At 40.7% G+C, this 15,554-nt stretch overlaps 1 protein-coding gene across 1 annotated transcript in view; it reads left to right on the plus strand.

Annotated features, from left to right (window-relative positions):
* The window catches only part of Ctnna1 (catenin alpha 1), a 131,872-nt gene that overhangs the window by 34,068 nt on the left and 82,250 nt on the right, over positions 1-15,554 (plus strand). Inside the window, 2 exon segments of the mRNA XM_059246026.1 lie at positions 13,752-13,918; positions 14,410-14,529. Coding sequence (XP_059102009.1) covers positions 13,752-13,918; positions 14,410-14,529 — 287 coding nt within the window.

A 15,554-nucleotide genomic window follows, 5' to 3' on the forward strand; every position in this document is an offset into this window, starting at 1 on the left:
TTGAACTCAACAGAGATTTCCCCCTGCTAGGATTAAAAGCATGTGCCACTACGCCCAGCTCTTTTTATATTTTTAAGTTACGTATTTAAATCTGAATTGTTTTTGGGTTGTATTTTTTATCAAGTGTGGCATTTAGGTCACCCTCCCCCCCCTTTGCCTATGCAGAATCCAGTTGTGCCAGCATTGTTTGTTGGAAATGTTGTCTTTTCTCAATCGGATTAATTTTGCACATTTGTTAACAATCTATTGATTATACTTGTGTGGAGTTAGATCTGGGTTCTGTATTTCCTTCCATTGGTCTTCCTTTTCCTTCTGCCAGTTCCACGCAGCCTTGGTTGCATAGTTCAATTACTTTTTACTTTTTTATTTCTGTGACTGAAGAAGAAGCGACTTAAGTGGGGGGGGAGATATTTCACCTCACAGTTCCCCGGGGTAGACAGCATCCTGTGGGGGCAGGGTGAGGGAGGAGGACTGCTCACAGCTGTGGTAGTGGACTCTTCTGGCATCTGGGTGGATCAGGAAACAGATGAGTGCTGGGGCATCCACCTTCCTCCTTTTCCTTCCTATTTAGTCCTGAGTTCCAGCCAGTGAGATGGTACTACCCAATCTCAGGGTGTTTCTCTCTATGTCACTTATCTCAGACATGCTTCTTAGGTGAGTTCAGATCCAGTCACGTTGACCACACATTAGCCATCACAATAGCATATTAGCTTTAGAACTGAGTCTTCTATGTTTACTCTTTTCTGAATTATTTAGCTATTGTAGTTGTTTTAGCTTCCTGTGTACATTTGGGAAAAATTGACACTTTTGCTAAATTGAGTGTTCAACCCACAAACAAGGTATTCCCTGTTTTGTTTTGATTTCTTTTGTCAGTGTTTAGCACATGAGTTCTCTATATACTTAGATTTATATGTGAGCATTGCATTTAAAATTCTTCAATTTTTTTTTTTTTTTTAAGAATTTTTTCTGGATGGTGGTGACACATGCCTTTAATCCCAGCACTCAGGAGACAGAGACAGGCGGATCTCTATGAGTTGGAGGCCAGCCTGGTCTACAGAGTTCTAGAATAGCCAGGTCTATACAGAGAAACCCTGTCTTGAAAAACAAAACAAAATATGTGTGTTGATGTTTTGTCTGCATATATGTCTGTGCATCATTTGCAAGACTGATGCTTTTAGAGGTTAGAAGAGGACTTTGGATCCCCTGGAACTGGAGTTACAGATGGTTTTGAGCTGGTGTGTAGGTGCTAGGAATCTAACCTGGGTTCTCTAGAAGAATAGCCAGTGTTTAACCACTGAGCCATTTCTCCAGCCCTTAAAATTCTTCAGAAAACTCCTTTATTTGTACCATGTAGGTCTTTGGGGAAGGTTTCAAACTAAATAACACTAATTATAGGTATTTAATTAAAAAAATATTCATCTGAGAGATGATGGTGCACTCTTTAATCCCAGCACTCGGGAGGCGGAGGCAGGTGGATATCTTGAGTGGAAGGCCAGCCTGGGCTACAGAGCAAGTGAAACCCTCTTTGGAAACAAACAAACAAATATATGTGTGTATACATATATATTTATTTATTAATTTTGTAGTGCTGGAAATTGAACCTTGAGGCCTTGTACGTGCTAGGCAACCACTCTACTATGGATTCACATCCCTATTCCTGGCTAGACCCTTTCATTGTATCATCTTCTTCCCATGCTACTAGATTTAAGATTAATAACATTCTTATTAAGGCTTTAAAAATATTGTGTATGTATATGTGTATGTTGTCTCTGTGTGTGCACAGGTATGTGGGTGCCTGCAGAGGCCAGAATTGTGGGATCCTCTAGAGCTGCAACTGTATGCTTTTATGAGCTGTCTAGCAAGGATGCCATGATAGGAGTTTGGGTCTTCTAGAAAAACTGCAAGTGTTTTTAATCATTTCTCTAGCTCCAAGAGTAATAATACATGTTTTTTTTTTAATGTTTTGAGTGTGTGTATGTGTGTACATGTGTGTATGTGTGTGTAAGAGATATACTCCTGCAATTGTGCACATGTGGAGATCAGAGGACAATTTGCAGGAATTGGCGTTCTCTCTCAGGGACTGAATTTAGGTCCTCAGGCTTGGTGGCAAGTTCCTGTACCTCATCCATTTCCATGGCCCAGCATTCATTCATTCATTCATTCATTCATTCATTCATTCATTCATTTATTTATTTATTTATTTATTTATTTATTTATTTATTTATTTATCTATTTATCTATTTATTTATTTACTTATTTATTTATTCATTTATTTGTTTGTTTATTATTATTATTATTATTATTATTATTATTATTATTTGTTTTTGCTTTTGTTTTTGGTTTTTCGAGACAGGGTTTCTCTGTGTAGCTTTGCGCCTTTCCTGGAACTCACTTGGTAGCCCAGGCTGGCCTCGAACTCACAGAGATCCGCCTGGCTCTGCCTCCCGAGTGCTGGGATTAAAGGCGTGCGCCACCACCGCCCGGCTTATTATTATTTTTATAAAAATGTTTTATGTGTATGGGTCTTTTCCCTGTATGTATTGCCTGGTGCCTGTGAAGGCTAGACAAGGGTGTTAGATCCACTGGACAAGTTACAGATGGTGTGAGCTGACGTGTAGGTACTGGGAATAGAACCTGGGTCCTCTGGAAGAGCAGCAAGTGTTCTAAACCATTGAGTTGTCTTCAACCTGGGGCAGAAAATTTTTAAAAAATAAAATGTAATAAGATATGAAAAAAAATACATAAATTCAACATACAGCTTGGTGAACTATATAGCAAGTTTCCTGAGGGGCATTGTTTCTAGGAATTTAAAGGATTTTTTTTCCCCCTCTTCCTTTCAAGATAAGAGTTTCTCTGTGTAGCCCTGGATGTCCTGGAACTCACTCTGTAGACCAGGCTGTCCTTGAGCTCACAGAGATCTGACTTCTCTGCTTCCTGAGTACACCACCATGGCTAAAGGATTATTTTGTAAATCCCTTTCTAGAAGAGTTTTATGTTCAATTTGGTGATGTTCATATAGCCTTAACTGTGTGCTATAGAAATTCATCTCAGACTTGTTTGAACTAGGAGGAAATTTGAACCTTTACAATCGGGATTCCTAAGAGTACCTCTTAAGTTTAGTTGTTGGTCAAAGATTCAGGGCCTTGAGGCCATAGGATTCTCTAACTTCTAGTGTTGGTAATTTGATTTGCCTCTGTTTTCATATGCACTGTGTACATGTACTAGTCAAGATAGTCATCTCAGTTAGGTCATCAGCAGAAAATCTTTCCTTCCTCAGTGTCTATAACTGGCCCAGCTTGACTCATGCTCTGTCTGGAATAGGTTTTCTGTTGGCAGAGGACAGTGAAACAAATCTGCATACATCTTTATTCCCCCCCCCCCCCCAGGACACTGGTGGAGAGTTCTCTAGAGGATCATGTATATTCCATAAAGTGATGTTATATAGGAAAAAAATGTTAGTCTTGATAAGTGCTGGGATAGTCCCATTGGATTTTTTTCTTTCGTAAGTTTAAAATGTTTCCTTTAAAAAAATTGCTCTGGGGCTGGAGAGATGATTTAGTGGTTAAGAACGTTTGCTGCTCTTCCAGAGAACCCAAATTTATTTCACAGCACCTACACTGTGCAGCTCACACTTGTGTGTAATTCCAGCTCCAAGGGATCCAGCACCCTGTTCTGGCCTCCATGGACTTGTACACATGTGACATACATACACATAAATAAAATGATAAAAATAAAATTGAAAAAATTGGTCTATTGGAGCTGGGGTGTAGCTCAGTAATTAAATGCTTGCTTAGCATACATAGAGGTCCTGAGTTTGATCTCCAGCAGCAGAGGAGAACTGCACTATTTGGTGGTACATGTGAATGCTCCTAAGGCGGTGCTGGCTGGCTGTAAACGTTAGTTCTCATTTGTTGATTTGTTGAAGCCTTTCCTTTTCTTAGTAATTGCAAATCTATTAGTTTTTTTTTTTAATTTACTTTTATTTTTTTTTTTTAATTTTTGGTGAGAGGGGGGAGGGGAAGAACAGAGGACCATTTTCAGGAGCCATTTCTCCTTCCAGGTAGAGTTGGAGATTGAACTCAAATTATCAGGCTTGTTCTGCAAGCACTTTTAGTTTAGAGTCAGGGACTGACTAGACTGGCCCTTGAACTCCCCATATGTAGGAAGTTGGCCTTGATTCCTGATCGTTTTCCCTCTGCCTTCTGAGCCTTGGGTTTAAAGGCCTGCACCACCTTGCTTGGCTGATAATGACTTTGTGACTATTATATACTTCTGTATGTACTGTTGTTCTTCTGGTGAGCATCAGAAAAACATCTTGATAAGTTAACTCAGCCTTTTCTCCAGTATCAAAGTAGTATGAACTTTAATCTCCTCCAGATGGCTAGAAGGCGAAGAGAGTTTGTTTAGGAAGTGACGGTGTCCAGCAGATCTAAAGAGAATGCTCTAATTGGCTTGCAGTATCCTTCTCCACTTCATGTCTATTTGTGTTTAAGTAGTAATTGTCTTAAGATTTGGGGGGAATTTCTTAAGTTCTGGCATTTGTGTCAGTATTCCATTTTAGATAAGTTTTGCTAATAATGCCATGCATTGTAGAGATACGATTTCAACTTACTGGAGGCAACCAAAATTGTTTTCTTCTGAGTATCAATCTTTACATGAATCTCTCCCTCCCTCCCTCCCTCCCTCCCTCCCTCCCTCCCTCCCTCCCTTCTTTCTTTTTGAGAAAGGATTTTATTAGTTCACACTGGCTTTGAACTCACTATATAGCTGGTTTTGAATTCTTGATCCTCGTCCACCATCTCCTGAGCTGTGAGGTAATAGGTATGCACCACTGTTCTAGTCGGTGGAGTAAGCCCTTTTTATGTAAAACATGACTGATTAGTTTCAAAGCAAGAAACTTTGTCTATCAAAGCGCATGACTTTGTAAACATAGTTGATTTGTGAACTTCTCTAATGGCTTAATTATTTCCAGGTACTTTTTTTTTTCCTTCGAGACAGGGTTTCTCTTGTGTAGCTTTGGAGCCTGTCCTGGATCTCGCTCTGTAGCCCAGGCTGGCCTCAAACTCACAGAGATCCACCCGGCTCTGTCTCCCGAGTGCTGGGATTAAAGGTGTGCGCCACCTCCGCCCGGCTCCAGGTACTTTTAAGTAGAAATCTGAAAATTTGTCTTAGCCATTATGTAGTAAGATGGGGAGCATCTTCCTTTTTTCAGTTTGAATGATTTGTATGTAGGGAGTGTTGTGTGCCATTGTATGTGGGCTTTGTTTGGTTTTGGAAGTATATCTGTGTGTTTGTGTGCGTGTGTGCGTGTGTGTGTGTGTGTGTGTGTGTGTGTGTGTGTGTGTGTGTGTGATGGTACATATGTCTCTGTGTTCACATGGGTGTGGAAAGCTCAAAGTTGACTTTGGGTGTCTTGACAGATTGCTTTCCAGTTGAGGCAGGGTCTCTTCCTGAATCCAGACCTTGCCGATCCAGCTAGTGCAACAAGGCAGTCTGCTCTGAGGATTCCTTGTCTCTGCTAAGGCTTGTAGGTTCTGGGTATCTGAACTTCAGTCTTCATGCTTGCACTTTACTCAATGAGCCACTTTCCTAGTCCCGAGATTTTTTTTCTTTTTAATAATTTTTTGGCAAGGAATTTTAAATGATGTATTTCATTCCTGACAAAAGGGATATTGAACACAAGCTGTCTGTTTCTTGAGGTATATGAGATATATTTCTTTTTTCTTCGGGGAGCTGACTAAAGTCACTTTTGAAGGAAGTGAAAATTGGGTCTGTGTCCAGTGTAGCTGTTGACAGCTTCAGACTGATGCTACCCACATCTGTGTAAACAGCCTGGATGATAGATGATCGCACATGTGATCAGGACAGAATACCTGTCAGTGACTGCTTTGAACAGGGTTTGAGAGAGAAACAGGAGTCAGGATGAAGTCTGACTTTGCTGAATTCATGATGTAGAGACAAAACAGCTACTTGTGTGGGTATGTGGGTCTTTTTAGTGAGGTGGAGGTGGTGGGCTTGATCTTACACAGGGGCCCTTTCTTTCACAGGAAACAATTCACAAGTGTTTTTACCTTGGAATGTTGATATGAGTTTCAAGACATGTTAATGATGCTCCTGGAAGAGCATGAAAACCTCCAGCATTTGGAAAAAGATGAAGGTTAAGTCAGTTATGTTTTCAGATTGGTGCAGTACCTTTTTCATTAGGTCCAATAAGTCAGCTGATTTTTCTCGTAGTCTTAGTGTTCTGACTTGCTCTTCACCTTTTTCTCTTTGCTGCATGGGTAAAATTGTCCAGCTTTTTCCTTCCTTTGTGTGTCTATCTTTATTTGACCTTTCATACCTGAATCTGTTAGAAGTACATCCATCCCATTTCCTACCCTTCATGTGTTCCTGAGGCCTATGATTAAGTAAAACGGAACAATTCTTCATAATGCCTCATGCCTCCAGTTTCATGACTTAATTTTTCTCTTGCTCTTCACTTTAGTTGAAAGCAAGAGGGAAAACAAAATATAAATTCTGGGAAATCACTAACTGGTTGTCACCTGGAAGCTTTATGTCTTAAGTTTTATGTCTGTCTGTCTCAAACTGTAAGTCTCTAGGGTTGAGACTACTCTCTGACTTGAGATGTGTCAAGGATGCTGTCTGCTTCTGGATCAGTGCCCTTGTGTGAGCATATGCTGCTCTGCAGAGATTCAAGTGCTAATGCAGCCAACTTGTAAGTGAGGAAAGAAGAGTGAAATCATTAAATTCTAATGTTTCTTACCATTTTGAAATGGTTCCTCTTTTTAAAGATCTGTCTTGTTAAACTTACAAAAGTAACACCCACTGAGATAATGGTCTTAAGTTATAGCAGGTAATATTACTGTCTTCACACATTTGCACAGTGCAGTAGGGGCAGTTATCCTAGTGTTGTTTTTAAAGATTCTCTTCTTTTTTAACACTTTTATTTTATGTATATATGTATATACATTTGTGTGCTATGTCATGTGCTACTTGGAAATCAGTGGACAACTTCTGGTATTTGGTTTTGTCACCTTACCCTGTTAGGTCTAGGATAGGAGTCAGGTCATCCAGCTTCATGGTAAGTACTGCTACCTGCTGAACCAGCTTGTTGGCCTCTTAACATTTTGAGATAGGGTTTTATGCCAACAAGACTGGACTCCAATTGGTTGTGTAGCAGAGGATGATCTTGAACCCTTGAACTTCTTACCTCTTGTCTTCCCTAGTGCTAAGAGTACAGGTGTGTGCCATTACATGGGCTTGGTTTTGTATTTGGAGATGGACTCTCATTCTGTAGCCCAGGCCGGCCTCAGACTTGGATCAATCCTCCTACCTAAGCACCCCGAGTGCTGGCATTACAGGTGTGCACCACCATACCCAGTGTAATTTAAGTGTTAACATTTGCCTTTGGCGTGACTTCAGGCATGATGTTGCAGTAACTTGCTTTCTACTAGTTAATTTCTTAAAGAAAGTGATTCCAAGTTGAAATGCGTGTTGTGCATTTATTTGAATGTGTAATCAGGAAGCAAGTGTCTCTCTTTGGAGTGTTTCTGAATAGCAGCAGGGCACACTTGAATTAGTAAGGAAAATGAGAACATGAATATGTGTGGTACTCTATTTTAATTTAAAGAAATATTCTGTCAACTATAAAAAGTGGAAAATGCACAGTTTCTTTCTGTGCCACCAGGGGTTGGGAGGAGGTAGATTGAGAGGTTTCTAGGCTCTGTGGATTCAGATTTAAATGACTTGGTATTGACCTGATGGGTTTGGGCTCACTTTCAAAAGATAAAGTGTTGTGAAAAGTACCTGCCAGAGATTTCTGGAATTGTGTGTTGTGTTTTCTGTAGTATGGTGTCTCCAGCGGTCCAGGGTCTCCTCAGATGTCCTTCAGTGAATACAGGGTGAGGGTGGAGGGTCTGGTGTGGTGGTAGGACTGACTGATTCCCTCTCTCCCTTCCCCCTCTTCCTCTTTCTCTTTTCTGAAATTCTCCATCTTCAGGTGTTAGGATCTGTGGCTTATGTATAAAGATGTTAAACTCTTAGGTATAGGATACTTTAGGTAGTGTTTTCTTTAACGTTCCTTTCTTACTACTCTGTTTTTTTTTTTTTTTTTTGGGGGGGGGGTTTGAGACAGGGTTTCTCTGTGTAGCTTTGCGCCTTTCCTGGAACTCACTTGGTAGCCCAGGCTGGCCTTGAACTCACAGAGATCCGCCTGGCTCTGCCTCCCGAGTGCTGGGATTAAAGGCGTGCGCCACCACTGCCGGCTTCTTACTACTCTGAATAGAATGAAAAAAAAAAAGATGGTTCTTTTTGGGGAATTGAGAGGAAACAAAGTCTTACCTTGTAGCTCAGGTTGGCATTGAATTTGTGATTTTTTTTCTGCTCAGCTTTTTGAATACAGACATTGTAGTCATGTACCACCATGCCTGGGCTTAATAAAAGTGTCGTCCGTGTCCCCCCCCCCCCCCCCCCGTGTGTGTGTGTGTGTGTGTGTGTGTGTGTGTGTGTGTGTGTGTGTGTCTGAACCTCCTAAATGCTGAGGTAACAGGTTCAGGCAGGAGGAGCATAAAATTGAGGCTAGCTTTGACTAGATAATGAAACCCTATCTGAAAGAAGAAAAGAAGAAATTAGCAATTTCTAATTTTGCCTTCTCAGTTTTAAAATGAGCTAGCAGCCATAAGAAGATTTTTATACCTTAAAAACAAAAATCTGAAACATATATTCATGTTTATATATATTCATGTATAGACACACACACACACACACACACACACACACACACACACACACGAGATGTTTGAGACAGGGTTTCTCTGTGTAGCCCTGGCTTTCCTGGAACACGTTCTGTAGACCAGGCTAGCCTCAAACTCAGAGATCACTTGCCTCTGCCCCCCAAGTGCTGGGATTAAAGGCGTGTGCCACCATCTCCTGTTGAATTTTATATATTATACACACAAATAACAGATATTTTTTTATTTTTACCATTTATATACCTTTTACTTTCAAAAAATATATTCATGAGGCTGAAGAGATGACTCAGTGGTTAAGATTACTGATGGTTCTTCTAGAGGACTTGGGTCCCAGTACCACCTCGTGATGCACAACCAACCATCAGAACTCCAGTTCTAAGAGACCTGAAGCCCTTTTCAGGCCTGTGAGGGCACAGGGCATACACTTGGTACACAGATATACATGCAGACAAAATACTAATAATATGTTATAAAATTGTAGAAAATCATCAGGAAAAAAAGTTACTCATCAAGCCCTACTACCTTTGGGTATAGACAGTCAATATTCTGGCATGTGTTAGTCTAGTTCATTCTTCCCTGTGGTATGCATGCATTGTGATCCCCCTTTCCACTGTGTAGCACTGGTTATTATATACCTGTTGTTTCAAGTAGAACGGAGAACAAATCTCATTAATAAAGACACTTGGGGCAGGAGAACTGTAATTTGTAGCCATGTTCCTCTACTGACCAAAAAAATGGGCATTCCCCCCTCCTACCTTGCCCCCAACTTTTCCTGTGCATCCCCCCTTCTTCCTGGACTTGAATATAGAAAAGTTCTGGTCAAGAAGCAAGCTGTAAGTATCTTTAAGGGGCTGGAGGGATGGCTCAGCCATTGCAGAGTACTTCCTGCTCTTGTGACCTGAATTTAGTTCCTCAGGAAACACTTGTGTCCATGCCTCACTACTGCCTGTAACTCCAGCTCTGGGGCACCAGACATTCTCTTCTTGCCTCCTGGGGCACACACACAAATACACATAAATAAAAATTAAATATCGTTAGTATTGTTTCAGACATGATAAACTTTGTTGTAGTTCTTGGAGTATCTTGGCATAGATTGCAGGTTGAGGGGGTGTGAAGTTGTTAATGAGATAGGTCAGTGAGGGAGATGAGAACTGGAGAGAATCTCGGCTTGGAAAGGCCTTTTTAAAATGCGGAGAAGCTGTTGAGTTGACTCAGCAGATAAAGACACCTGTGGCTGAGTTTGGTTCTGGAACCCATATGGTAGAAGGGAGAACCAACGTTGGCAGGCAGTTTTCTGACTTCATGGGTAACGTGGTGTCTGCATTTTCCAAATAATTAAATCAATAAATGTATGTAAGAAAACAGTGAAAATGTGGACAAACTAAGGGTCAGTAAGGTGAGTTTCTTCAGACTGATGATTCACAGAAGGACCAGCTTCGTTTTTAAAAGTGACTTTCTGTGCTGTGCAGGCGGAGTGAAGGAGGTGGCTGCTGCAGCATGTCCTGCTAAAAGCCAACTTGATGCTTAAGAAACTTGCAAGCATGACTGCTTTGTTTTTCTTTTTCTTTGCTCTTTAATACAGGGCCTCATGTATCCCAGGCTGCCTGGAACTTGCTATGTATCCTAGATTGGCATTGAACTTGTGATTCTCTTGCCTTGGTTTCCCAGACCGTGGGATTAGACATGTTGGGAAGTGGGGTAGCTCTGTGTGTCAGAAATTCAAGATCAGTCTCAACTACATAGCCAACCTTGTCTCAAAACAAAGAAACCAGCACACAAAGTACTCCCCACAGAAGTTAGCAAACAAACAAAAAACTTAGTACAGCATAATGGAGTCTCTTTGGCAGCTTGAGCCTCTAATCCTAGCACTGTGGGGGTGGAAGAGGCAGGAGGATGGGGGAGTTCAAGATCATTTTCAAGTATGTAAGAGTTTGAGGCAGCCTGGGATATATGAGACATGCTTTTTTTTTATTTATTTCTTGAAAAAATTGTTTTATGTGTTTGTGGATGTTTTTGTCTGATTGTTTGTCTGAATGTGTACCACTTGCATGCTTGATGTCCTTGAAGGAGGTAGAGATAACTGTAATCTGCTGTGGGTGCTGGAATGGGACCTGTGTTCTCTGGAAGAGCAGCCAACATTCTTTATCACTGAGCCATCTCTCCAGCCTGAGACACATACCTTTTTTTTTTTTTTTTTTTAAATTCCATTAAAAAAAGAAAAACCTAGCCACCTCCTTTTATAATCATTATCCCTCCAACTTCCTTTTCTACACTTGTTTGATTGCTTTGAGAGGATATAGTTAAGGTAATCGATCTTTCAGAAAGGTCTTGATCCTAACACTCAAGAGCCATGGGCTTATTTGTGTTTCTTTTCCCTCTTTCGTTTTCAACTCCTAGAGGAGCTTAACTCTTATCTTTGAACCAGAAGAAAGCGTATCGGGGCAGCAGATCTGGATTCATGGTAGATGATGGAATAGGAGAAGGGCCTCCCTTTTTTAAATCTTTAGTTATTTTTTTCTTCCATGATAGGGTTTCTTGCATGTATGTAGCCTTGGCTGCCCTGGAACTTGCTCTGTAGACCAGGCTGGCCTCAAACTCAGAGATTAGCCTGCCTCTGTCTCCTGAGTGCAGGGACTAAAGGCGTATGCCACCATTCCGAGTAACTGCCTTTTTTTTTTCCCCTTTAATTTTATGTGTTTGGGTGTTTTGTCTGCATGTATATCTGTGTGTCGTGTATGTGCCTGGTGCCCTCAGAGGACAGAAGAGGATGTCAGGTCCCCCGGAACTAGAGTTGGACGGTTGTAAGCTGAGCCAACCCTCTCTCCCCGAGGAGGATTCTGATGCTGGAACTCAAGTCCTTGTCTTAAAAGCACTTTGGCTCTCTGAGCTACCAAGTGCAAAGTTCTCTTAAGTTTAGTCTCCTTTATATCTTAGTAAATACCACGTGTGGTATAATTGACTAGGAGGTACGGGGAAACAGGGTAAGATTCTCAGTTCTTATTGTTGACCATGTGATCTGGGATAACTTTTTGTTTATGTGTAGGAAGAGCTTTGATCTCTTAGAAATATACTTTAAAGACTTACTAACAATCTGTTTTTATTCATTTATTTTGAGACAAGGTCTCACTGTATAACCCTTGATATCCTGGAACTCACTAATTAGGTCAATCTGGCCTTGAACTCACAGAAATATAGCTGCCTGTTTTCCTAGTGCTGAGACTAAAGATGTACACCACCACTTGATTGACTTATTTGTTTGTTTTTAAGCCACAGGGTCTCATGTAACCAGTCTGGGGTGAAGTGAACTTCTTATGTATTCAAAGCTGACTTTATGTTGCCTTCTCAAATCCCAAGAGAAAAATTATTCTTATTTATTTATTTATTTATTTATTTATTTATTTATTTTTTAAATTTTTCGAGACAGGATTTCTCTGTGTACTTTTGGTGCCTGTCTTTGATCTCACTCTGTAGACCAGGCTGGCCTTGAACTCACAGAGATCCGCCTGGCTCTGCCTCCCGAGTGCCGGGGTCAAAGGCGTGCGCCACGGCCGCCCGGCTATTTTTATTTATTTTATGTGTGTTGTAGGGGGAGGTGTATAAAGAGGCTTGCCTGTGTCGTGGCATGCGTGAGGAGGTCAGAGTTTGACTTAACGGGAGTTGGTTCTCTCCTTCCATTAGGTGGGTTCCAGGGATTAAATTCAGGTGGTCAGTTGTGGTGGCAAGTACTTCTATCTGCTGAGTCATCTTGCTGGTCTGCTTTAAGAATTGCTGATTAACTTTTTGCTTTTAATTTTTAAAAAAAGGTGCTTATTAAAATCTTACTGGGCTAGGGAAAAGGGCCAGTTAAAGTGCTTGTACTGCAAGTGTGGGCTTGAGTTTGGATCCTCAGAACCATGTGAGGTTTGGATGGATGTGGGGTGCCACTGTAGTTCCAGCACTGGGAAGGCAAGGGTAGAGCTCCAGAGTACGCTGGCTAGCCACACCAGAGCTCTGGACTCAGTGGAGAGACCATATCACCCACAACTCCCACCCCCACACGCGCCCCCCACATGTGAGAAAGAAATTAAAATAATCTTATTTATCTTACGGGCATGTTTTTTTACAGGGGTCGATTTTAAGTGGTCATTTGAACTTAGTTCGTTAGAGGCTTATTTATATATCTATTCATCATTTTGTGAATACAGAAATTGTTTTAATTAACTGTTTGGTTTTATTTATTTACTGGATTTTTGGGAGGTGAGTGATAGGGAGACTGGGTCTGACTTTGTAGCCTGCCAGCATTTAACAAGAGAGTCTTCAACTTCAGGAATGCTGGGATGACAGTTATGGGCCACCACACTCAGATGTCAGTGTGACTTGAATTTTTGTTTTGTTTTGTTTTTTTTTTTCTTCCTAAAAGGCACCTGATAGGAGATTAAGGAGTTGTTATGGCTGAAAGCTAGAAGATGTTACAGTTGATATAAATGTTTATCTGATTTTTTTCAGTCATTTGCTGTTATTTGATTTTCTAATATTTTTTTAATATCACCACTCTGCTTAGCTGTGTCTTTTTTTGTGTGTGTGAGGGTGGTGTATATTATCATTTAGTTAAAGGAAGAAGTATTTTTAAGCCTTTCTGTCATATAGTGTCTAGTCACTTTCTGGGTTTTATTTCTATGTTTTATCAGTGTTATATGAGGATGTTCAAGTGATTAGTACAAACTACAGGGAGAAAACAGAACAGTGCTCTATGTGATATCACGAGTGTGAGCTATTTTACCCTTGACATAAAGGACTTTATTATTTATTTTTGGTTTTCCGAGACAGGGCTTCTCTGTAAAATAGCTCTGGCTGTCCTGGACTATTTGTAGACCAGGCTGTCCTCGAACTCACAGATATCCCTCTGCCTCTGCCTCCTGAGTGCTGGGATTCAAGGCGTGCACCACCATGCTTGGCTTTATTTTTTAATAATAAACTATTTGGGTTAATTTCCGCTGGTTTTGGTTTCATTCTGCTAAATAGGAGATTTGATGAAGAGCGCTGCCGGGGAGTTTGCGGATGACCCGTGCTCTTCGGTGAAGCGAGGGAACATGGTACGAGCAGCCCGAGCTCTGCTCTCTGCTGTTACTCGGCTCCTGATCCTGGCTGACATGGCAGATGTCTACAAATTACTCGTTCAGCTCAAAGTTGTAAGTTTGGGTCTATGTCTAAAATGCTTTTTTTTGTATGTTTCATAGTGAAGGTGATGCCGACCATACTTAGTTTAGGATTAAAATTTAGTTTGGTTTTGAACCAGTGATGGCGTTGTTCAATTTCTTCTTCTCTATTTCAAGTATAAATACGATACTCTGCCGTAGGCCACTGTAGGCCACTGTAGTCTCCGTGTAACTGAAGAAACTGTAGCAAAGGTGTTGACTTTGACTCTCCCTTTTTGTAATACCCATTATATGTTTCTGTGTACTAATAATAGCGTTCTATAATTAGAAAACCAAAATAGAAACTGATAGGTGCCCCCACCTCCTTCGAAGCACACGTGTAGTAGGAGGGTTTATCAGCTACATATATTTGCTTGGATTGCTTGCTGAATAGTTGTTAAAGAAGACGGAGTCTTAGGATTTATTCATTTTATCTATAGATTTGTCTGTCTTGGAATTTTTACTTTTGGAGTTGTGTTTTTTAGGTGGAAGATGGTATATTGAAATTGAGGAATGCTGGCAACGAGCAAGACTTAGGGATACAGTACAAAGCCCTGAAACCGGAAGTGGACAAGCTGAACATTATGGCAGCGAAAAGACAACAGGTACAGGCGTGATTTGCAGACATTTTGTAATGTTATGTATTTCTTATTTCTTTGTTTGTTGAGACAGGGTCTTACTATGCAGCCCTGGTTGACCTCGAACTCACTATATAAAACAGGCTGGAGAGTATTTTATTATCTAGTGGAGAAGACCTGGTTTGCCCAAGTTTTCGAATGGTATCATGACTTTCCCCCGTTCATGTGGTTTCAGTAAGTGCTTAAATTAAGAGATACATTTTCAGCTTGGCTGCAGTGGCACACGCCTTTAGTCCCAGCACTCGAGAGGCAGAGGCAGGCGGATCTCTGAGTTTGAGGTAAGCCTGGTCTACAGAGTGAGTTCCAGGACAGTCAGGGACACATAGAGAAGTCCTGTCTTTAAAAAAAAAAAATATTAATAATTTTAGTACTATGCCAGTAGCAAAGCTATAATTAACTTTCACTCAGATTTTCATAATATGCTTCTGTTTTAAGTAGTTCAAGGCTGGCCTTAAACTTGTGATCTTCCTGTCTTATATATTCTCTCAAACGTTTGAGTGCTGGGATTAAAGGCATGCACCAGGATGTTTGGCTAGATGCTATTCTTGAGGTAAAACATAGCAGCAGTCCAGAATTTGTGTCTAATTGTAGAAACTTACTAGAAAGTAATTTTGCCTGAGTTAATTTTTCTGTGCCCTGAGTCCTTTAGGAGAGTTCCTTATATGTTAGTGGTTCTCAACCTGTATGTCTCCACCTTTTGTCGGATCTCTAGTTCTAAAAATATTTACATTACAATTCATAACAGTAGCAAAATTACAGTTATGAAGTAGCAATGAAATAATTTCATGGTTGGGGGTCACCACAACATGAGGAATTGTATTAAAGGGTTGCAGTATTAGGAAGATGGAGGACCACTGTTATACATGATCTCAGTGTATCAAAGAGAAATATCAGTAAAATGTTAAATGTTCTTGAAATAAGGTACCAGGAAATCTTCGTTTCTCTGTGTCTGTTTTCTACCCTTGTTTGCTCTTTCCTGCCTCAGGAACATA

The sequence above is a fragment of the Peromyscus eremicus genome, chromosome 19 (assembly GCF_949786415.1).
Source record: "Peromyscus eremicus chromosome 19, PerEre_H2_v1, whole genome shotgun sequence".
In the NCBI taxonomy this organism is placed as follows: domain Eukaryota; kingdom Metazoa; phylum Chordata; class Mammalia; order Rodentia; family Cricetidae; genus Peromyscus; species Peromyscus eremicus.